At 37.6% G+C, this 26,080-nt stretch overlaps 1 protein-coding gene across 1 annotated transcript in view; it reads left to right on the top strand.

Annotated features, from left to right (window-relative positions):
- LOC125242686 (myoneurin-like) overlaps positions 1–21,690 on the top strand; it is a 63,126-nt gene extending 41,436 nt beyond the window's left edge. The window contains exons 3-9 of the mRNA XM_048151554.1: positions 4,989–5,149; positions 9,114–9,305; positions 11,432–12,062; positions 12,642–12,832; positions 13,204–13,290; positions 19,703–20,132; positions 20,385–21,690. Of these exons, the coding sequence (XP_048007511.1) occupies positions 4,989–5,149; positions 9,114–9,305; positions 11,432–12,062; positions 12,642–12,832; positions 13,204–13,290; positions 19,703–20,132; positions 20,385–20,536 (1,844 nt within the window). The 3' untranslated portion in view covers positions 20,537–21,690. The remainder of the gene's footprint in view (positions 1–4,988; positions 5,150–9,113; positions 9,306–11,431; positions 12,063–12,641; positions 12,833–13,203; positions 13,291–19,702; positions 20,133–20,384) is intronic.
- The last annotated feature ends 4,390 nt before the right edge of the window (positions 21,691–26,080 follow it).

The raw sequence follows: 26,080 nt of genomic DNA, 5'->3' as shown, positions 1-26,080 counted from the left end.
TGGCAAAAACGGAACCCTTATAGTTTGTCCGTCTGTCCGTCTGTCCGTCTGTCCGTCTGTCACAGCCGATTTACTCTTTATAACTACGGGGTATAAAATTCTAAAAAAAATAGAGGTGATGCATGCTAATTAACTCTTTCAACGATTTTTGGTTTGATCAAAGTATCTCTTATAGTTTTTGAGATAGGTTGATTTAACTGTAATTTTGGTTAAGTTATTGGTTTATTATATTTGCTGCTACGGAACCCTTTGTGCGCGAGCCCGACTCGCACTTGGCCGGTTTTTGTATTATCATTTTGAGCGTTTGAATGCAACATACCTGTTAGAGGTATCCAGATTTTTTGCGAACTTTCGCTACGTTTTTCATTGTAAAACGTATCACGCTTAGCATGGGCGACATAGGCCTATTTTGAAATTGAATTTTTATGAATCGGTTTAGTTGTTGTATGAAGTAAACCAGTTACATACGTGTTTGTAGATACATATTATAGTGTAACATGCATGGTTGCTAAGTATGTACGGTAAACACAATGCGGTTGGTTCCCATTAACAACGACGAGTAGGTAGATATGCATATATATGCATATCGCTATATTATGCGGCATTGGCTAAAAGTATTTTCAGATTTTTTATCAAATAACAAATGAATTTTATTAAAAAAAATATGAGTAGGTAAATAAAAGAAACTCTTACACGTGTCTCGTGTTATCAAATAAACGAGGTAACGCCCGGATATCTTGTAAAAATAAAATATATCTTCATGTCAAGGAGTCAGACGCGGACATTTTCAGTACCTAATACCCTTGTCTGTTACGACATATCTTGATAGCGAAAGTAGGTATGTACTTGTATGCTCTATTGATCAGATAGATAGTTAAATAGTAAGTTACTATTTAGGTTTAGTAATTCCATTTTAATGACAGTATGGATTGGTATGTATATTGGTTTGATTTAATATGATTTATTTTCTCTTTTATTTTTTTGATTTTATATGAAGCTGTAATAGCTTCGAAAAATTATGTCTAAGAACCGCAAGTCTCTCGCGGGCTTTTAACAGAGGTCAGTAATTATAATTACACACAAATGGTATTTCTATTAGTAAAGATTCCATCACGATTTTAGATCCTGTACCCGCTGGGATTCCCTGACTGCGCGGTTAGATTTTATGATAAAAAAAAACGGTAAACTAGGCCCACATCAGCGTGCTGCGAACCATATAAAAAGTCCTTAACTTAAAAGTCCTTGGCCTGCTATTATCATACAAACCGACACGTGTAAGCCTTATCAGTACGATAAACCAACAAATTAGCAAAAAAAACTAAAATTTTAATCAAAACAATATCCTATCATACAGTTATTACTAAGACAGCTGATAAAATAGTAATGATGGCATTAAATATAATACATAGATAAGTGATAGGTAATGTTAAGTCATTGCGCGTGTAAAATAGGCCTCTGGACGCTGATAACGGATACACGTGCGTATGCTGTATGTTATGTACCTAAATGTGTGAATATAGTTCCTATAGTCTGATACGTCTCGCGCAGCGGAAAGAGACTTATAAGCGTATGAACTGCGAACTTTTTATGGCGTTCTGGATTAGCATTGCAGTTAGTCACGACGCAGTGCGATCTTAGCTTAAATGTAGCGTATGTGACGGGAAAACCAGTCTCATTGTATTATATCTACATATGTATTATACGCAGATCTTAGGATGTTACAGCTTAAACTATTTTGTTCATTGTCAATTTATAGTTTTCGAACAAAATCTATAAGGGATCGTGCTAACAGGCCGAACAGGCGGGTAGAAACATATTGCGTATTGTAGGTATAAATTCGTATGTGGGACAACCGTCGTCGCTCAAATTACTTGAAGGTGCCTTTCCTTTTTATCTAAATGCGATAATAAATCCAAATTTGCGATAACTAGAAACACATCGGATTTGTAATCTGCAATTGGTTAAACTCCACGCCTCAATTTGATAACTAACCGTATTTTTACCAATAATAAATACATGATAACTTCTGTGTAAACAAGTTAGGTACTTAATTAATACCATAAGATTATATTATGTAGCTAGGTACTTTTGGCTAGTTGTTAGGGAAATAAAGATAATAAAATCACTGCCAAAAGTTCCATAATACCGTGTAGGCTTGTGTCGTTCACGAACTATGAACTGTTAGGAATAAAATCCCATCAATGACCGAAATGAACTGAATCTTTCCGTGCTCTGAGAATCGGTCTTTGCTCATTTAGTTCAGTATAGGATCGGCGAGCGCGAGCGGTTTGGATCGAGAACGAGTGTGTGACTGCGCCGACCGAGAGCGAGAGGCTACTTAGCAGAGCTACAAAAAAACGTCAAGTTTTCATATTCAACTTCGGTTACTTACAACCTTTCGACCCGGAATGTTACTATCTGTGGACTATTCGTATCATTTTGACACTATTCGGTCCCATTCCTTCTGATCTTTCCGACCGCAGTGGTCGCTGATCTGGCTGAACTAAATGAGCAAAAGACCTAAAAGAGCGAACTAGTTCGTGGGAGCGATTGAACGAGATCGGAGCGCTCCGATCAACGAACGAAACGGCACAAGCCTAATACCGTGGCACAAAAAGTCAATCAATCAATTGGAGCGCGCGGTTACAGCCAAAATGAGCCATTATTTTTTTTTTTACTTTTTGGAGACATGAGTACCTATATATTTAGGTACTTTTGGGCACATTTTTCTGAGAATTGTTTATACTTTCACGCCTCTTATACCTACTATACATGAAAGAGTGTATTAAATTTTTTCCAAATCGTCACTTTTTGTCTGGAGGTTTGTTTTTAATGAATGAAGGTGACACTCTGGAAAATTACGTAAAAGTACCTACATATGATTGTGTGTAAAATGAGTCCAAAAAGTCAATACTTTTATGAAAAACACTCAAATATCAATTCTTCATTCATTCTTACAAAGTGCCTCTAGGTATTCGATTAGGTAGGTACTGTGCCGTGCGTGCCGTCGCATGAAGGGTTAAAGGTTTTGAACCATCGTATATAGATTTAACCCTTAAATGCATGAATTTTTCTTTTAACGAGATATGAATATATGTGATAAACAATGGTTTTCTGACTCTGGGAAAAATAATAAAAGAAATATTCAATACCGATTTTAATACTAAATCAGTGTTAGAAGTTAAATAGGCCAAAACTTATTTGTATAAATATTATTAAATATATAATTATTGGTAAGTTTTATTTGTAAAGTTTGACTACTATTAGAAAGGTACACTATTTGTGAATCCCCATGATAAATTGTTTAAACATAAACTAATTACTAACTCCGAAAAAATCTGCCTAAATCACATGCTAAAAATCGCCTAAATCACATGCTAAAAATCGCCATCATCCTGTTTTTTCACACTTTTCCGCCATTTCACCTTTATCCTTAAATAATAAATAGTAAATCATAATATATATTATTTATTAAATAAAAATAAATACTGAATAATAATTAAGCTATAAATGTGATTTTGGATATCTACATATTGAGCCACAGGCCATCATATATATGATGCATATATACATCACCATGCATTTAAGGGTTAAATAACCAAATTCCCAGAAAACGGGCCTATAATGGCCTTTTTTTAGTTCCACGAATCGAACCCACCTTTGCCAGCCAAGGTTACGGGGAGCTAGTCTATTTTGGGTTTTAGAAATCGGTTAAGTAATAGCCAAAAATCGAAATGGTAAACCTGTTTGTATGCGATATAGGGTTAGAATTTGTGAAATAAGAACTTATGCGCATTTCGCTACGTACGATCAACTTATTTGAATCATAATTAGGTCACTCTAGAACCCTGTCTTATTGACACCGTGCATTATTGGCCATAGAAGTCACTTTTGACGTTGACTGTGAAAAGGTTCTACAGTGGCCTAGAATTCAAATTGGTTGACTATATCCTGACGCATGTCAATCTTAGTTTTAAGGTAGCATATCCACGAACGCATCGAACACGTATTTATGTCGAAATCAAAAATATTATTCTGGCTAACATGAGCTTTAATTACGTTACTCGATAGAGGAAAATGTATGTAATTTTTGGTTTTAGTAACCGTTTAGGGCCGTGTTCACTTTGCTATTGTTCACAACATCGCGCAATGTATATTTAACGTACGGAAGTACTCACGTTAATATATATGGTGTGACATGAGGAAACCGAAAGATTTTAACTACGTATTTCAGAGGGCAAAATAAAGATAAAATGTTATATGACGTCAAGCTAACTTCGCCAAAAAAGTTTTTTTTTGTGTAATTTTTTTTTTAGTTTTTTTTATGTATTTTCACAAAAAAGTAAATGTTATTCGTAAAACTGGCACTTAAAATAAAAATTTACATTAAAAAAAAAAAATGCTTTTTTGCAAGTTGTTAGTTATTTTTTGACATCTATCAACGAGGATAGTTAGAATCTATCCTCGTAATGTTATGTCCTATATAAACCATCAAAATAGCGTTTTGTTCTGAGAAATAATAAGTAACTGTTATTTTTTGAAATGCTTATATGAAAGTAGGCGAAATCCAGAAAAGTTTATATGACATTTATTTTTTTAATATGATGAGGAATACGCTGTTAAAATTATTCGCTTTCCTCATGTTACACCGTGTATGTTGCGATTTGCGACATATTTCGAGTCATAATTATGTAGACCCAACATCAGGCAGGCAAACGATGAAACGTCAGGCTGTCCTTTTCGCACTATTTGTAAGTGCGAAAAGGTCGGCCTCGTTATCGTTTATCGCGCGACCATGCTATCGGTGCAGGAATGAGTCCAATTGACTCGAAACATATCGCCAATCGCGATCGCCAATACGACCATTTGAATAATGAATAGGTCTCACGAAAGTGTAACGTCTATTAATGCATTAAAAACTCATGCTAACGATAATCCTGTGTGAGACATAGACATGTAAATAACATACGATTATCTATTGTTTACAGCGGCGGGAGCTAGCTCAGACATGGGAAGTGAGCACTATTGCCTAAGGTGGAACAATCATCAGAGCAACCTGCTGGGTGTTTTCAGCCAGTTGCTTCACGACGAGAGTCTGGTAGACGTCACGCTCGCCTGTTCCGAGGGCGCCTCCATAAGAGCTCACAAGGTATGTTTAACTTTTATAAAGTAGGCTATAGAAATCTGAACTGCAACAAAACATGTTTGCTAGTTTATGTCAGTTATAAACTGAAATAGATACCATACACTAAAGAAAAAGCGATCGAAGCCCACTGGTGGCGAAGCCGGGAATTGAACCCGGGTCTCCATCAGCTATCGCGACTGACATGCTCAAGCCACTACACCACCCCGACCGCCCGAAGCCCGAATGCACCCGTCGAAATTTCTCTAGTGTATGTTATCACTTATCTCTGAAGGCTAGGCGCCTTTGACCAACTCTAACGCCGTGGCTTGCGTGGGCGACGGTCGCGCGATGGTCGCGCGACGGCGATGCGACGCATACGAAATCAAACCTTATCGATATGGTATGGAAGTATGAGACGCGACGGCGACGGTCGCGCGACGGTCGCGCGATCGTCGCCCACGCAAGACACGGCGTAAGGGCGAGCAATGTGGGCTTGCATCTCCCATATGAATCCTTTTGCAGGATTACGCCATAGCGAGAGAGATGGTCCCAGCACCATCCCAGTCCCAGCCCACAAATCTCAAAATATTTAATAAAATAATTTGATTTGTTTCCTACATACTACAGTTATTTTCAATAAAATTACGAACGTATATTTGGTGTTCCAAATAAAAATGTAAGTATTAGGTAGGTACTTAAAAATTGGATCAAAGGCACAATGTTTGTCTCGAACGCTGCGCTCTCACTGAAAGAAATAATTGCTTTTCATCCCTCGTTTTACTTAGTAATATCTGGGCGACCGAGCTTCGCTCGGTTCTATTTTAATATATCACGTCTTTAGATAAAAAAAAAAACTCTTATAAATACAAAAACAAAAAAAAAAGACAAAAAACAAAAACTTAATTTCTGACCGGGATTCGAAACCCTGACACCTACGATCTATCTGCGTACATTAGACCGACCTCGTGCGACTGAGCTAAGCGGAATCGATGCGCGCGCGGCGAAATTAAGGACCATATTTTACGTTTACAAATGCGAAAGAAAAACTCATGAAAACTCGAAAATTCGCGTTTTCCGGGATCTAAGGCTACGCTAGATCGATTTTTCACCCCCGAAAACCTCCACAAAACAAATTTCAGCGAAATCGTTAGAGCGGTTTCCGAGATCGTCGGTATATATAAATAAATAAATAAATAAATAAATAAATAAATAAATAAATATACAAGAATTGCTCGTTTAATAGTATAAGATTCTATATGTATTAGGTATTAAAGTGACATTGCGGAAAAATGAATTATTGGGACACCTTAACACAGATCAACTTAGCCCCAAACTAAGCAAAGCTTGTGCTTGTACTGTGGGTGCTAAGCGACGATATACATACTTAAATAGATAACTACATTTTAGGACGATTTAATTAAAGTACAGCGGGGCAAATCTCAACTGGGGGGTAATATTAATCCATTTTTTCCATTATTACACTATAATGTTGAATTATACCTACACGTATCCACTGAACACGCCTACCATATCTAAACCGGCGGACACTCTATTTAATAATGCAAACATTGTAAAACATTGCATTATTAAATAGAGTGTCCGCCGGTTAGATATGGTCCAACATTGTAAAACATGGAAAAAATGGACCAGTTACATTTGTCCCCCAGTCGAAATTTGCCCCGCTGCACCTTACTATTTTTCTTAGCAAATCTTATACATAATGCAAAGACATATATTATGTAACTCCGTATAGACGGACAAAGTCGTACTCGTAAGAAAAAAACGTACCTCTAAGCCATAGAGAAAAAGGTACGGGTAGCCTAGATGGCGTTACATCTTTGGGGGACGCTCGGCTAGATGGCCCTAATATTGATATTTGACATTTTGACACATATCAAGCTAAGAATATGGGCCAAATTGTTAAATCTGAGGTTCAAAAGTTTTAAACCTGTATCGAGAGATGGCAGTCTATGCAATATGATTACACATTTTACTTTGACAGTAACTCTCTATAATACTCGATCCTCTTTGAATGCAAGTAATAAAATAAAGGAACCACCAGTTTACTAAACAAAACGGTCATGATTTAGTATTTGCTGAGATAAATCAAATTGGCAACTGTCAAAAATGTACAATACTCACCTCGTCTTGTCCCTTTAATTTGTTGGTTGAGGCCCGCCTCTGCTAAAACAGTTTAGTTACTTTGCGATTTTTTCCTGGCTTTTGTTAAAGCGTAAAAAGTATGAAAACAACACAAAAACTACCATCCGTTGATCTATTTAATTACACGTTGCTGAATTAGGTACACGAGCTGAACGGGCGGTGGTAGACTCAAACGTTAACCCGGCGACAAGTACAGATTGTACCCATAAGGTGGTATTAGGATACACTACGCGATAACATTTTTATCTTCACCACATTATAAGGATAGCTGTATTCAAAAATATATTTCACGTTAAAAACTAAATTTTGTGCCTCGCACAACTAAACTGTGGGATAAAGTGTCACCAAGCGGTATAGCACTACTATCGTTCTCGCGCGCGTCAAGCGCTACCTACTTCAAGTATGAATTCAAGTGAATAGGCTGTCAGTCTTACCATTTATCTTCTCATTTGTCTTTATACCAAAAATAATTAATGCATTACGTAATACAATCTAAAAAGCGTCAAGTCTTTTCAAAAGCTCGCTCTCCGAGATCACGGTTGCTTCGAGATCTGCATTTTTTTTATTTGATTTTCTTAGCACCCCCGCGGAGGGTGTTGAAAATTTTTTTTTGATTTTGTACTTTTTTTTGCGAGAGTAGCTTTCCTACCAATTAGGAAAAACAAATCATGTAGTGTATTCAATTATTGCTTAGATTGTTTACTTAGGCATTTAATTTATTAATTTATTTAGCATTTTGCATTAGGTCAAGGTATGACATTGGATTAAACAGTAGAATCGTAAATAAATACAGGAAACTATTATACACGTGTATTCTTTTTTTGTCATTGCATATAGGTTTTGCATAATAATTACATAACGGTTTCATACAAAATATGTGACATCGGATTATTCGGTTATCTATATTAAATCGAGGGAACGGGATGTAGGTATCAGTGGTTGAAATTAATTATTGCATTGTAGACATGATTTCGTTCATATCAATAATTATATTAAAACTGTATTGATGGATGGTAAAAGGTTTGGTAATTCAATTTGGACAAATAAGCTGTTGGGTCTTAAAACTATAGCTGCATTTCTTATCCACTTTTATGCGATAAATAAGTCTATAAGAAATAATAGTTGCTAAGCGTTGCATACCTAATCATCAGAAAAAAATATTATAGAGCTTGAGTTTTTACCTAATTATAGGGCCTGAGTTTTGAAATTTATTATACTTTCAATGTTTCGAGGACGACTTTGTCCCCGTGGTCTCAGAGAAAGCTAAAATTGACATTTTCTAGCTGCGCGACTCTTCCCTCAGACCACGGGAACAAACGCCATCCTTGAAAAGTTACCATCGACGATTTCAAAATCATCATCATTCACACATTCGGGCCGATTTTTGAGTCTCACGCGTTCGAATTCAGAAAATTGTCACTGAAAATAATAAGCAAGTCACCGTTTTCAGCCGGTATTTTAGTGACAGAATCCCGTATGCGAGATTCAAAAATCGCCCCCCTGATCCCAGTCATTTGAGGTCGGCGCTGTATGTCTGTTTTGTCCTTCTTTCACGACAAAACGGAGCGACGAATTAATGTGATAGTTACAGGGATGGAGAGTGACGTAGGCTACTTCTAGCCCCCCCTCCACTTCCCTAAAATGGGGGGGGGGGTGGAAGTTTGTATGCAGTATTTCGCAATTTTCTCATTTCACGCGTCCGAAGCCACGGGGAAAAGCTATATATTAGGGTTCCGTATCAAAAAGGTACAAAAGGAACCCGGTGCCGCTCTATCCGTCTGTCTTGTGTGTTTCTGCTTTAAAATAATTATATTTCTGACTACAGGTCGTTCTGTCTGCGTGTTCATCCTACTTCCGTTCGCTGTTCGTGGACCACCCGTCGCGGCACCCCATAGTGATCCTCAAGGACGTGGGTCTGGAAGAACTGAGGACCCTGGTCGACTTCATGTACAAGGGGGAGGTCAACGTCCAGTACTGCCAACTGCCCGCGCTCCTCAAGACTGCTGAGAGTCTTCAGGTATGATACTTACTACGGAGTAGTACGGAGACGCAATGATCCTGAGTGATCTTGGCGTCTGAAGCCTTTACCAGAAAGAAACCTAATTTTTTAAAAGGGGTTCTCTCAAACTTTGTCAGTTGCAGAGAGGATTGTTCTCTTTAATCCCTTCTTTAATGCCTTCTCAGCCTTCTGGCATTGAGTTCGCTTTTTGTACACTGTGCACTGCGCAATAAAGTGTAAATAAATAAGTAATCTCAATAAAGGTGGCATTACATTGACAGATTAACACGTTCGCGGACGCTCAGTCACCCTCTGGGACACTAATATTTTGTATGGGAATTTTTCGACTGCTATAGCATACCTGTCCTTAGACAGCTTATAATATTAGGGTTATTATGTGACGAGGAACGCTATAGCATTCGGATGCTATAGCATACCTAACAAAATACAGAGGTAAAATTTGATCTTATGTGACACCGTATGCTATAGCATACGATGCTATAGCATACCGTGACACAATACTGAGTCAGAATGTGATCTTATATGACACCGTATGCTATAGCATACGATCCATAGATGGTGATAAGGCAGATTCATTCTGTAGAATCATATCAAATAAAACATTTAGTGTTTCTGGCTGCGGGGATGATGCCCACAAATAAAAGTATAAAGCTTGTTCACGAATACAGAGTTTTTTGGTACAAGAAGAATTGTCTAAATGTGTTCCTACAGATTCTTTTGGAGTACCTAACTTTCGTTTCGTCAGAACTGTAGTCACCCGTTTCGTCATTGAGACTAGAATAATGTTTGTTCAAACCTGCTGTTGTATAGGTGCTAAAGGCCTTCGTTTGGTGCGATGATTTCTGGGTAGAACTCATCCACTACCTCTCACTACGCGATGATTCGCCCAGCTTTATATACTTTTTTACAAGCATCTAAACCAAGTTCAAGTAGTTAAACACCAACATAATTCACTCAAAAAGACATAATTTAACGTAAACAGTCGGTATCAACCAGAAATAGGGTTTATTCACAATTATATGAGCAAAGCAATGACTAAGTACGAAGGAAATTACTCAAATAATAGGTATAAACATGCCTCGGTTTTCTTAATTTATCGTAACCAAAATCACGGTGTATTATTATAAAACGACAGTGGACATGTTTGTTAACAAAACCGCAACACAAAAATATATAGAAACTGTAAAAATAATTACTTATGATTTTTTAACACTTTCGCTACCAAGAACCCGACTGTCGGGCACACCGCTCGTAGAAGCGTAGCCGATTACATGGGTTTCCCCGTATGTAGCGAAAATGTCGTAGCGCCGCGTAGAGCCCGGTTTCGAAAGTGTTAAACAATCCGTAAAATTGCGTTTGCGCTCGAAATTTGGCCACATTTCACGGGCCAACTCCCGGTGACACTCGCGGGGCTACTGAGCAAATTTACATACAAAGAGGTATTCTATAGCATACGCGTTACAAAAAGGTGAACTCGATTTGTGACGCCACAGCATATTTTTTAACTGCGATAAAACTATGTAATGTTGCAGTATGCATACTATGATTCTAGTGAATGGTAGAGGAAATGTTGGTGAATAATATTATACTGTGAACAAGCAGATTACTAAGCAAACAGACGCAGAAATTCAAACCAAATAACGTATTCTATAGCATACGCGTCACCAGTAGTAGTAGGTACAAAAACGTATGCTATAGAATACGCGTCCGCGAACGTGTTAAGATGGTTAGAATTTGAGAATTTCTATTCTCCAGGCCCCGTAGCCGAATGGCATTTCTCCGACGCCAAACGAAAGCGATACGCCGCTGGCTCTGTCGCGCCAATACGCAAGCGCGATAGAGATAGATATCTACTAGCGCTTCGTTTCGTGAGCGTTTCGTGAGCGATTGTGCCATTCGGCTAGCCACCCTGGTCACGCCATGCCTCTCAGTCTTCCAAGTCGTAACATAACTACACTACTACTAAGATGTGCGTTAAGATTTTGTGTTTTTCAATAGATTAATTTAGTATTTTAGTAGTATTATCATGTCATGGGGATTTTGGAGTACCTTAAGCAGTAATTATTTAATTATTTAGTAGATACCTAGCTCAATAATTAACCTGTTTTTTTTTTACTTTACAGGTCAAGGGATTAGCTGAAATGACTACATTAAGTGCAGCTGGTATCGATACAAGGAACGTTCCTGAACCAATGGATGAGTGCCAATCCCAGGACACGAAAGAGTGTCAAGAATCCCACGAAAGACTAGACGGTAACGAGAAATGGGAAAGAGAAGAAAGGCGCGACGCGAAAGATTTGCGAAGTGAGAGAGAACACAAGGATCGAGAGACAAGAGAACCTCATCCAAGAGAAAGTCGGGAGTCGAGGGAATCGCACAGAGAGCATAGAGAACCGAGAGACTTAAGAGAACATCGTGACCATCGCGATGTTAGGGAGCATAGAGAGGCGAGAGAGCCGAGAGAAGCACGTGAACCTAGAGAAAATAGGGAACCGCGAGACCATCGCGAAGTTCCAAGGGATTTAAGGGACAATAGAGAAATTCGAGAGTCTAAAGAAATAGAGTCATCGCCTCCAAGAATATCACCATTATTGTCGGTTCGGAGATTTAGAAATGAGAACTCCACAGAACCTCCCACCCTAACGCATCCTCCCCTACCGAAGGATGAGCCGCCTGACGAGCCAATGCGTCCTTCATCGCCAGAGGACGACGCAGTGTCAATAAGATCAAATGGGGCGCAAAACGAAAACATTGGTCAGTACAAAACTATACTTGTTACACAAAGTTAAGTTTACTTACAGCAATTTTATCATTAAAAATCGGTTAAGCCTTTTCCGTCACTAAAAAATTCAAAACATGTAATTAGATTATAGGCGCGAATGATTACCGGCGTTTTTTTATTTTATATGGGCGTCACTTTCGCCTAAATTTATCAAATTTGTCTACTGAAAAAATTAGTGTGTCTGGATAAATTTGATAGTGTAAACAATTTGATTACTTTAGAACGGACTTTGTGCTGTCACTGTCACTTGTCAGTCAGTGTCAACTGTCAATGTCAAAATAGAAATCCGAGCCTATCGACGGCATCGACAGTGTTTATTTATTGTAATAGCATTAAAAACTCTCAAATAAAATAAAACATGCCGATTCTGGAAAATAAGAAATTTTGGATTATGAAAATCATCTATTTCTGTCAACAAATCATGCTGTTTCCGACTTGAACATCATGTAAATAACATAAACTTTACCATTCTTTCTACGAACTGAACGAGGCAAAATAATGCCGCAGCGATGTTTATAGACAAAACTAACATTTAAAAAATCACGTTTCAGGTATAAACATGACTATAAACAGTCACGGCGTGCTGGGGCCGCGATACTCGCCAGTGGAGCAGCGTCTGAGCGTTCTGAACGCGATTTCACACCCTGGTCTACCTCACCCGTCACACGCGTCGTTGCCCAGTCCACGCAATGAGCCAATAGCAGGCCCGTCGGGTCTGCCGCCGGTGCAACAAGTACCCTTGGTAAATTATTCCTTAGCTACTAAATTGTAAAGTGTTTGCATTGAGCTACCGCCTCAGGAGGTCTGTTTAGCCTCCGGCCTGGCAATTGAATAACAAATGTAGTCCTACAATGACTACATCTACATCTACAAATAGATAATTATATATTCTGATAAAATATCTGAAATCTGTTTTAGAGCAAAGCTTTGTCTCCACAATATTATTTTCTATAATTATAACCTCTGTTATGTTTAGTGATTTGTGTCCTGTATTGCATCATCATCCTTCTTGCGATATCCCGGCTTTTCCATGGCTCATGAGAGCCTGGGGTCCTCTTTGACAACTAATCCCCTATTGAATATTAGTAAAACTGCTTCTGTTAACAATTCCAGTCATTGAAAAAGGAAGTCGACTGGGATCGGAGTAATGAAGACAAAGGCGGCGAGTCATCCACAGACTACCGAATACAGCATGAATCTGTGAGTATTCCGTACATTTTATTTGTGTTGTACTCAGCTGATAACGACCTTAGTAGGACAGGTGCTTTACAAAGGTATTTGAAATGCCCCCTTGATCCTCGTAGATAACCAAGTTTGATAACTGGCTTTGTATGAGGAAAAAATATTCTTCTTTGCTTACCCGGTTTGGAAACAAGAATTTATTTCTCCTCGTAGAAAACCCTTATTTTTTGCAGTTTTCTACAAAGAATTTATTTTCTTCTTTGCTTACCCGGTTTGGAAACAAGAATTTATTTTTCCTCGTAGAAAACCATTATTATATGCGGTTTTCTACGAAGAATTTATTTTCTTCTTAGCTTACCCGGTTATGAAATGGGATTTTTTTTCCTCTCATACATTAAACCTATGAAGAATTTTTTCTTCTTATTGTTATGAAAGATTTTTTTTTCATTATTGTAAGTTTTCTATGAAGATTTTTTTTCTTCATAGCTTACCTGGTTATGAAATGGATGGGTTTATTTTTCCTCATTGATAACCACTACCTACATATTTCATGCAGTTTTCTAAAGAGAAAATTATTTTTCACCACACCGACTGGTTTTACTAGCCAGCTTTGGGGCATCAAGTTGTGATTTGTAAGGAATAACTTTGCACTCTTGAGATAAAATGCAACTTTGTCATTTGTTTTTGAAGTATTAAGAGAGCCTTTACCAGTAGGTGTGGTGAAAAAGAATTTTCTCTTTAGAAAACTGCATGAAATATGTAGGTAGTGGTTATCAATGAGAAAAATAAACCCATCCATTTCATAACCAGGTAAGCTAAGAAGAAAAAAAATTCTTCGTAGAGAACTGCATACAATAATGGTTTTGTATAAGGAAAAAAAATCCCATTTCATAACCGGGTAAGCTAAGAAGAAAAAAATTCTTCATAGAAAACTGCATACAATAATGGTTTTCTACGAGGAAAAATAAATTCTTGTTTCGAAACCGGTAAGCAAAGAAGAAAATAAATAGTTCGTAGAAAACCGCATATAATAATGGTTTTCTACGAGGAAAAATAAATTCTTGTTTCCAAACCGGGTAAGCAAAGAAGAAAGTAAATTCTTTGTAGAAAACTGCAAAAAATAAAGGTTTTCTACGAGTAAAAATAAATTCTTGTTTCCAAACCGGGTAAGCAAAGAAGAATATTTTTTCCTCATACAAAGCCAGTTATCAAACTTGGTTATCTACGAGGAACAAGGGGAAATGCCACATTTATAATAGAAATAAATTTTATAAATGATTTCATTCCGGTCACACTAAGGTCTCAGTTAGTGCCAGTTCATATTGAAAGGGAGACCTTGTGGTGGTTGCTTACATTGTAGTAGGTTCTAATAGTTCTAACCACATTTTGCCATGTGATAAATAAATAAATACTAATGCGGAAACTGCAATGGAAGCACTGACTGCCATAAGGTCCCTTTTAATGTAGGCTGTCACAATTTTTTGAAACAATTTTATATACATATGTGAGTGTGCACAGGAAAACGTCCCACTTTGTCGATTGCTATAAAGCCGCTTTGTCAGTTTATTCATATAAAGATTTATGTAAATCTCGCCTTAATTGTGACCAACAAAGTGAGACGTTTTACTAAACAGACATTATATGTATGTTTATTTACCTTTTGAACACTGTTTATAAGCCAGCAAACTGTATATTAATCTGACATAAAGAGTAGTCAGCATTAACTAAGAGACAGTCTGAAAGTTCAAGATATGCAAAATCAAAGAAGAAAATCTGTTTGTCTGTTGTCAATCATTGATAAGTATGTAACTTATCTGTATGATATAACAAAGCTGATTGAGTGATTATGATACTGCATAATAAAGCCTAACTTTTTATATTTATTTATATTTTTTATATTTATAATTGTTCACAATAAATATCTGGGAGGTCCTATCACTTAGTAAGTACTATTATTAAGGATAAGGATATATGTAAAATAGAATTTCTGTACTTCATATTGAGTCCCGAAGGCATCAGAATATTTCACAAAAATGGTAATAATGAGTCATGTACAGACGCCTCTGAACACGACTCTATTGTCAAGGTGATAATATGTGGTCAGATATTTTTGCGCGCCCGGGCCCCTCAGATATGGGCATTTTCAGAATTTGGGACACCCCAATCAGCGAAAGTTGTTAAAAAAAATTCACTCACTGTCAGTTTTGTGACGATAATTAAGCATGAAGTTTTCATAAAATTATTGTTTTTGTGTTAATTACATAAACTTTAAGCGATAATCTACATTCAGAATGTGTAAAAAGTAAATTTTTAGACAGCTTGTATGCTTAAAATTGTCGTCACAAAACTGACAGCGAGTTAGTTTTTGTTAACAACTTTCGCTAATTGGGGTGTCCCACTTTTCGGGATTTACTCACAAAATGAATTATTTTCTTAGAAATTATTTTTAAGTTTATATTGTATTTTTAAGTACGGTCTCGGTGGTTTACCACTTTTTAACTCTATTTGAAACACACAAGGTCGAAAAGTGGTAAACCACTTTTTTGGTTGACTGTACACACTTTTTATTAACTTTTTGAGCTTAATTTTAAGTTAATAAAATGTAAATAAGTTTGGTGTTGGTGATGTGAAGCTTGCTTACTTTAAGTCCCTTTGGTGTTCAAAAGGTTTCAAAAGATTATATTTTAGTCTTCGAACTTTGTAGTCTGAAATATTTTCTTTTTAAATAATGTATACCATGTCGTTGTAGACTAGTTAAGTAGTTATTTTATTTAAAGTTATCACAAGTTTTGAATGTGTCAGAGTTACAACATTTTTAGTAAATTGACATTATTTATCTTTATAAAGTAGACTATGTATATCGTCACTACTTTAAAAAAATCTCGTATCACGCTGTTCCTCAAAGTTAAAACGCAGTAAGTCTATATGCATTCCATACATACTTACTACAATTTTCTTTTCATTGTCAGACGAAGATATGTTTTTTTAAAAGTAGTGACGATATGTATTGACTATGTCGAGAAATATATTTGCCTTTACCATTTATTCAATCAGATTTTTGATCACTCTTCTATGTTTCGTTCTTCATTAATAAAAATTTTCGTTTATTAAAATTCATACGAATTAATTCCCAATACTTAAAACTGAGTACGGTTAAAGCAACCAAAATGTTGTGATAACTTTCATGTGTGTCTATGTGCATTGTGCATGTTGTATATATTATCTACTTACTACTTTTTCATATATAAAAATACTTGTTACATTTCTGCACAAAAAAAAACATATCATATCAAAGACAAACTTATGGCATGGCCAAGCAAAATACATGATACTCGTGTATCTTTCTCATTAAAATATTTAGTATAACACTTTAAGTTCTCGCGTTTGGACACATTTTTTTTTAAAGACACACGGGTCGACCACAATAAAATAACATTAAGTATTACCTTTTATCCAACGTTTCGGTCAGGTTGCACTAGCCGTGGTCGCGGAAGACCAAGCCGAAACGTTGGATAAAAGGTAAATAATGTTATTTTATCGCGTTCGACCCGTGTGTGTCTTTCAAAAAATATTTATTATTTCTGTAGGTGCCATAGGTTCAGAGAATGGAAAGTCGTAGTGCTTTTCCAAAAAAAGAAACAATTATTCTAGTACTGTTTGCAGACTACGTATACAAACCTACCTGGCAGTTAACTTTCAATTCTTTCAAAATCTGCGTGGGTAGCCGAATGCACAAACGCTCACGAAATGAAACGCTCGTAGATATCTAAGGTCAGTGTGGAGAAGACCGTCTACCCAGAAAGACCGTCTACTGAATATAACTTTTGTATTTATATATCTATCACTTCTTTCTTACACCTCCGAAGGTATACCAGTTTTTCATCCTTAATCCATTGGGCTTCAATAGATATCCCTAGAACGAACTAGAGTTAACAAAAAAACTTGATTCGTGTTTCGAACTCGACCATCGAGTTCAACAAGGTTACTATTTGTGCATTATGTATATGTAACGTGTTAATTTAATAATCGTTCTTCCTGTCTAGTACAATTATTAATGCTCTTAAAACGCGTTCAATTTATTGTTTTATGTCCTGAAATATGTAACTTCGAAATTGTGCCTAGTCGGAAAGACCGGCATGTCTTATACTTTTAAACGAGCAATTCTTGTATATTTATTTATTTATTTATTTATTTATTTATTTATTTATTTATTTATTTATTTATTTATTTATTTATTTATTTATTTATTTATTTATTTATTTATTTATTTATTTATTTATTTATTTATTTATTTATTTATTTATTTATTTATTTATTTATTTATTTATATACCGACGATCTCGGAAACCGCTCTAACAATTTCGCCGAAATTTGTTATGTGGGGGTTTTCGGGGGTGAAACATCGATCTAGCGTAGCCTTAGATCCCGGAAAAAGCGAATTTTCGAGTTTTCATGAGTTTTTCTTTCGCGGTAGTAGATAAACGTAAAATATGGTCGTTAATTTCGCCGCGCGCGCATCGATTCCGCTTAGCTCAGTCGTACGAGGTCGGTCTAATGTACGCAGATAGATCGTAGGTGTCAGGGTTTCGAATCCCGGCCAGAAATTAAATTTTTGTTTTTTGTCTTTTTTTTTGTTTTTGTATTTATAAGAGTTTTTTTTATCTAAAGACGTGATATATTAAAATAGAACCGAGCGAAGCTCGGTCGCCCAGATATTAAGAGTAAAGCACCTTTTTTAGGCTTAATGGGAAATAAGTCGAGTTTAAACGGGTGTTGTAGGTTAATTTTAATTATAAGTTTCGGCTTTGCTTTTGTCTGGACCTGAAAAAAGAAGGTTATCAACCTCATTTACGGGACATATGACGGTCTTACCTTATAAATAGCAAAATGCTGATATGTTGAAAATATCAACGTTATTTGTTTTAATATCTATCAAATTACTCCCTGTTATTACAGAATGAACATGATTTTGATACTTATTTCCATATGAAATTACGCGACAACGAGCACTAGACGGTCTTTCCGTACTCAGCGCGTGGGGATGGTCAACCCGCCGAGTTAAAAAAGTGATTTTTATCACATAAGTTTACTTTAATTCACCAAAGTATTATAAAAGCTGTGTAGAATATAAAATTTGCTAGCCTATAGGACCATGCGGATCACTCCAGACTACTTTAATAGTCTAGTTTTATCCACTCAAACTTTATTTCAAATAAAGTATGCCGGTCTCGCCCGCACTGACCTTATGTCTATCGCTCTTGCGTATAGGCGCGACAGAGCCAGACTAACTTTCGCGGCGTTTCGTTTTCGTTTCGCGTTGTAGAAATGCCATTCGGCTACGGGGCCTGAAGTTACTGAGCCAGACTACCTTTCGCGGCGTTTCGTTTTCGTTTCGCGTTGTAGAAATGCCATTCGGCTACGGGGCCTGAAGTTACAGAGCCAGACTACCTTTCGCGGCGTTTCGTTTTCGTTTCGCGTTGTAGAAATGCCATTCGGCTACGGGGCCATATTTATTTTATTGGTTTTACTTTGTTATTCACTCTCATCTCACGTTATATTTTTTTATATTGGTTTATTTTTCACTGTTATACTGTCTCCTCATAATTAAAAATAATATTAAATGTATTTAAAAAGGTAAGGTCGCGTAGCTTTTTTACACAGCTTTACTTTTATGTACCTAAACCTAACTAATATAGATATTGTGCGTAGTAGATAACTCATAATGAGTAAGTTTATTTTACAAATTTATCTCATGCAAAAACAAACTCAAATTTTCACATAAAAGTTTTGCGGTTAAAATTCTCTGGGCCTTGCCTTTTTCTTTTGCCTAGATATAATATATTACCGTCCCCTCCCCTTTTAATATTTCTATACTAAAAGGTCCTTATTATAAGAGCTTCGATTCGCATTACTAATAAGACAATTGGTTGGTCCTCCAATGACATCCCTTGCCCAATCATTATGCAGTGTAGTTATTGGTGTTTTAAGTTGTGTGGACGTTGATTTCCAATTCAATGCATGCTTTTTTGATATGCTGCGCTATTTTGAACATCGAGTACTATGCCTTGCTGTCAAGAAGTTGACCTTCATATTGTTGGCCATCATTTTTATATCCATTCATTTTGTTTGATATGTATTTTGGGCAGATGTATATTTTAACTTTGGCCATATACATGCATTTGTTTGAGTACGATTCGGTGATTCAGTGAGCGCGTTGCTAACCAACAAGGCATTACGCGTCGTGGCTCCCGCGTATCTCCTGCACTTTTATTGGGCAAAAATGAGCGTCAACTTCTTAGATAGACGATTAAAAATTAACCAAGACTGCATTACCATTTAGACAGTAGTGGTAGCGATATTGCACACATTTTGGTCCGTGGACAAAATTGCAGACGAAAAAAGAAGTTGATGTTCTTTTTTGTGGTTGCAGGAGTACGAAGGGTCCGCTAGGGTGCGAATTGAGGAGGGGGAGAGAGGGTACCCGTGCATACACTGCGGCGCGGCCTTCCCCCACCAGAGCAAACTAACGCGGCACATACTGACCACGCACACGCTCGACACCCTCAAGTATCGGGACGCTATACTCGGGAGGCCGCTGGGCCTGCCGATGCTGGGTCAGTTCGCGGACCCGCCCTACATGTCCATGCCCACTGAGGAGTCGCCCATAGACCTGGACATAGGACCCGTGGAGCCCGGGAACGTGGTCTTGTGCAAGTTCTGTGGCAAGAGTTTCCCGGATGTGTCGTCGTTAATAGCCCACCTGCCGGTGCATACGGGCGACCGACCGTTCAAATGTGAATTTTGCGGAAAGGCGTTTAAGCTGAGACATCATATGAAGGACCATTGTAGAGTGCATACGGGTAAGTTTCTAACAAATTTCTTAAGAATTCATTTACTTATATTCAAAGTTTTGAGCATCTGAGCGTCACAAGAACATCAACCCACCTATGTACTAAAGGAGCTCAAAAACCGAGCAAAAATGCCTATCATAATTAATTATTGATGAATAAAAGAAACTTTGTACTAACTATTAGACGTTTTGTGCGCTGAAAGCATTTAAGTACTACCTAAGTACCTATCACAATATTAATCTTCCAATATCTTAATTACAGGTGAAAGACCTTTTCGGTGTGTGTTGTGCGGTAAAACCTTCTCTCGGTCGACTATCCTGAAGGCGCATGAAAAAACCCACTACCCGAAATACGCGCGAAAATTCCTGTCACCGAGCCCAGTGGACACCGAGGAGGAAAGCCCGCACCAATGAGTATGGGATCGCTATAGTGTACAATTGACGCGCGAGTGTATATTTACCAATAATATACCATATTATTGGACATAGTCAATGAGCGAGCAGTGGTAGAATTGAACAAATGGAGGACAATATGTTGTAATTTATTAAGAATGTGATTAAGCGCCGCAACTGTGATCTGAACGATATGAATAATATTTGATATTTCACTAATAGATAATTGACACAAAAGTGGTTACTTCTCCGTTTTCTTATTGAAGATGAGCGTTTAATTTTTCTCATTTCGTCTGCTTATGTTTTATAAGCGTTTGGAACGTTAGGTGCTTTCTTTACGCTTTAGGTAATATGGAAATCTCGTCGTAGGATGAGTCTTGTAGACGGCATAGCCAAAGTTAGCTAGTGAAGTAAAACTTCTTTTTTTAATATTATTTGTTTTATATTTAAAAGAACGGTTTCATATGGAGAATGCGCTCATTTTTCAGCTTCTTATTTTGAGAACGTTCCTTAAATGAGCTCTCATGTTTGTTTGCCATTTCAAAGCTTATTAATATCTACTAAACGAGGACTGTAAAATAATTGATTTAGAGCTGACGTAACCTTTAGAGACTTGCATTATTAAATTTATAAGTAGTTCATCTCTCAGAGTTGATTTGATAAACCCAATTAAAGATTGATAATGAGTGCTTTAAGTATTATTATTAGAGACCATAGAACAATTGCACTCAATAAAATATAGTTTGTAATGATTAAAAATTAGGGATATGAGATTTTTACTAATTTTATGTCTTTTCGAAGTAAATGACGCACGCTCCCCTGAGGTAATTCAAAAGCAATATTACGACATATAAAATGTACATAACATATAGTTTGATAATATCGGATTTATAGGAAATTTATTAGAACGTAAAAATAATGCTTCAGTAGCTCCGTATTTGGTAACTTGGGGAGGGTTGTGGATGTGTGATCCTGGGAATCAAAGCTTTAAACGCTGTTTCTGTTCTGTCCGAATATAGTCTATGCCTCTTCACCCACGGTTCACTCGGTCGGAAACACCGTTCTGGTTCCGCGGATTATATTGGCTACCATGCGCGTCAACTTGAGATGCAAGAGGCATAGCCTGAATATATTAATATATATCAAATTTTCAATCTATTTTCATACTGCAGAACCATATTAGTGGAGTAAAAGTAAGGTACCCTGGACATAATTCAATAACTCGTCCTTTTTGATATTTTATTGGGTATTATTATTAAGCATCAAATAGTAATTATGTACATAGATAAAAAAAAAGACGATCGTATTCATATCTTATAAAAATCATGAGATAAAGTACATTATCCCACTTTTCGCTAACAGCAAAATAGTTAACCGAAAACTTTGTTAGATTAACTTTGTGGTGCACTCAGATGCGATCAGTTATTAGCGATATTACACAGAAAATAAATCTGATTGTGTACTTTTTTTACCGTTTTCATTTAATGTGAATATCTAGGTAGGTAAAAATGGTGACCATGATATATATATCAATTTGCATTGTATTAAGTATATATAGACATTTAACACCGATCTTAAACATATATTTTTAACGCTTAAATAAACATGAATTTCTCAGTAGGTATAAATTGTAACTGAGATTTTTTTGCTTAAGACCAGGTTTTTGTGTACTATAATCATGATTTTATCAAAATTAATACTGTGAAGGTCGCGCTTAAGAAACTGTAAATGTCAGTAATTTAAAAGGGTGCAAAGTTGTCGTAGAGCGGCTGTCGCGGGGCGGGGGAGCGCGCGGGGCGCGGGCCTGGGAGAGCGCGCCGCGCACCGGCCGCGTCACCGCGGCGGATCGGTTAATAGGTTAGGGACGTAAGGTACCGGCCACACCAGAGCGTCGCGTGTCTCGGGGCGCGGACGGACGTCCGCGCCACGCCACCTGAGTGTAATTCAAAAATCGTCTCCTCAGTACATTTTGTATAGGAAGGACGTAAGACGCGCCCCAGGCGGCGTGGCGGCGGCGTGGCGCGCGCCGCGCCGCCTGGGACTTGGTGCCAATAGGACCATCTCGGGGTTATACCCGTTCGATTAAAAAAATAATTTGAAAATCGGTCCACGATTCTCGGAGATATCGAGTAACAAAAAAACCGACCAAGAGCGTGTCGGTCCACGCTCAGTGTAGGGTTCCGTAGTTTATCGTATTTTTCTCAAAACAATTTTCCTAGAAAGTCTTTATAAAGTTCTACTTTTTTGATCTTTTTTCATATTTTTTTAAACATAAGGTTCAAAATATAGAGGGGGGGGACGCACTTTTTTTCCTTTAGGAGCGATTATTTCCGAAAATATTAATATGATCAAAAACCGGCCAAGAGCGTGTCGGGCCACGCTCAGTGTAGGGTTCCGTAGTTTTCAGTATTTTTCTCAAAAACTACTGAACCTATCAAGTTCAAAACAATTTTCCTAGAAAGTCTTTATAAAGTTCTACTTTTGTGATTTTTTTCATATTTTTTAAACATATGGTTCAAAAGTTAGAGGGGTGGGGACGCACTTTTTTTTTTTCTTTAGGAGCGATTATTTCCGAAAATATTAATATTATCAAAAAACGATCTTAGTAAACCCTTATTCATTTTTAAATACCTATCCAACAATATATCATACGTTGGGGTTGGAATGAAAAAAAAATCAGCCCCCACTTTACATGTAGGGGGGTACCCTAATAAAACATTTTTTTCCATTTTTTATTTTTGCACTTTGTTGGCGTGATTGATACATTGGTACCAAATTTCAGCTTTCTAGTGCTTACGGTTACTGAGATTATCCGCGGACGGACGGACAGACAGACAGACAGGGGGAAACTATAAGGATTCCTAGTTGACTACGGAACCCTAAAAAACATTCAGTCGAATTGAGAACCTCCTACTTTTTTTGAAGTCGGTTAAAAAAACAACCTTTATTGCCGGCCGGCATACGGCTAACCGATTGAAACAGAAACATAAATGAAAAGAGAGGGCGAACGGCGACACCTGTGTGTCGGCGATTTCAAAGGTAAGCGCACGTGCACCCGATCTCGCTACCTACGCCCAGGTGCGGGCGCGGCTTTCGACCTTCGCGCCGTGCAATAGAATTTAATGTCGGCTGCTCGTGTGCGGTCTGTTTGTTTTATAGAGTGGCGGCATTTTCAACATCAAAGGGCAAAATTCTGCAAAATTTTGTGCAAAATTCTGTTATATCAATAACTTCTCACGTCACTAGATTATCGACTTTGAATGTCGAGTATATTTATAGTATCATCACTTTATTTCAGTGTACGAATTTCGTATGTGTTAAAAATCATTGTTCTAGCTTCATAAACCAGGGAGGAAATAATGGAGAGCGTTTATATGTCTTGTTTTGCCTTAATTCAATATCATCACATATTTTTGTTGCTGATAAAATAATACATCCTATATATCAAGGCCTTGTAGCTCGGCGAAAGAATCGTGATCGCGGAGTGCGCCGGCACTGATTATAATTATTTTGTCCAGTTATTATAATAACCTATACAAAAAGTACCGATAGAATAGGTATTCTAATCTATATCTGCATAGAACTATTTAAAACAAACCACAAAAGTTCATAGTTGATCGTTATTGGTACAGTCAGCAACTCAGCTGTGAATAAAGATAAAGTGCCAAATATATGTATACACATACCTTAATGTACCAAGTACCAACACTTGTACAGGAAATAAAATACTCTATACATATTTTTGGCACTTTGTCTTGCCAGCTGTGTTGTTGACTGTACACGATCTAAAAAGGAGCCGAACGGTTATTATAATTACGCGGCGACTTGCGTAGTCGGCGGCCGCGCGATACATAGTGCTGTCTCTGTTCAGGCCCCGTAGCCGAATGCCATTTCTCCGACGCGAAACGAAAACGAAACGCAGTCTGGCTCTGTCGCGCCAATACGCAAGAGCGATAGAGATAGATATCTACTAGCGTTTCGTTTCGTGAGCGTTTGTGCCATTCGGCTACGCACCCTGTTCTCACTACCACGAATTTGAAGAACAATATTGCTGTCTCTCTCAATCTTTAGGCGTCATTCATATATTACGTCATACTAAATGTGACAATCCATGTTAAAGGATTAAAAAAGCGTGACATTGGGGGGTCCAAATAGTAGTCCATAAACCACGTCTTTGACCAACGTGAGTGATATCTCTGTCACTCTTTACGTCTTTACTAACAGAAATTTAAATAACAATAGTGCTATCTCTGTCACTCTTTACTAACAGAAATTTAAATAACAAAAATGCTATCTCTGTCACTCTTTACTACCAGGAACTTAAATTATTATAGTGCTATCTCTATTCTCTGTCACTCTTTACTATCAGGAACTTAAATTGTTATAGTGCTATCTCTGTCACTCTTTACTACCAGGACCTTAAATTATTATAGTGCTATCTCTGTCACTCTTTACTGTGTGCGGGAAGTGCACATACCACGAGTTTGACTAACATGAGTGCTATCTCTATCACTCTTTACTACCAGGAACTTTAATTATGATAGTGCTATCTCTGTCACTCTTTACTACCAGGAACATAAATTTTATTATTACAGTGCTATCTCTGTCACTCTTTACTACCAGGAACTTAAATGATTATAGTGCTATCTCTGTCACTCTTTACTGTGTACGGGAAGTGCACATACCACGAGTTTGACTAACATGAGTGCTATCTCTGTCACTCTTTACTACCAGGAACTTAAATGATTATAGTGCTATCTCTGTCACTCTTTACTTCTAGGAACTTAAATATTTTTTTCGGTTTCGGTTTTGGTCTTGGTTTCGGTTTCGATTTCGGTTTTCGTTTCCATTCCCGTTTCGGTTTCCGTTTTCGTTTTCAGTTTTGTTTTTGTTTAAACTAACAGAACTAAAACTAAAACCAAAACCAAACCAGAAACGGGAAACCGGATATCGGATACCGTATATCGGATGCTGGTTACCGGTTACTGTCTACCGTTTACCGGATACCGGTTACCGTCTACCGGTTACCGGTCACCGTTTACCGGATACCGGTTAACGGTCATTGGTTACTGGTTACCGGTTACCGGTCACCGAATACCGGAGACCCGTCACCGGTTACCGGTTACCGGATACCGGTTACCGGATACCGGTTACCGGATACCGGTTACCGGATACCGGTTACCGGATACCGGTTACCGGATACCGGTTACCGGATACCGGTTACCGGATACCGGTTACCGGATACCGGTTACCGGATACCGGTTACCGGTTACCGGATACCGGTTACCGGATACCGGATACCGGTTACCGGATACCGGTTACCGGATACCGGATACAGGATACAGGATACCGGATACCGGTTACCGGTTATCGGTTACCGGTTACTGGTTACCGGGTACTAGATACCAGAAACCAGGTTTTGATTTCTGGTTTCTCATGTTACAACGTGTATAGATTAGTCGATACCAAGTCGGACACTTCCGATTAGGCGATTTCGGCTCGCATTGTTACGCAGCATTCGAGTGTTGAGTTTCTCACACATGAGGCCCCCTAATAAAATTTGTA

Source organism: Leguminivora glycinivorella, chromosome 3 (genome assembly GCF_023078275.1).
Source record: "Leguminivora glycinivorella isolate SPB_JAAS2020 chromosome 3, LegGlyc_1.1, whole genome shotgun sequence".
In the NCBI taxonomy this organism is placed as follows: domain Eukaryota; kingdom Metazoa; phylum Arthropoda; class Insecta; order Lepidoptera; family Tortricidae; genus Leguminivora; species Leguminivora glycinivorella.
Note: the sequence above shows the minus strand (reverse complement) of the source record. Positions and strands in the feature narration are given on the sequence as shown.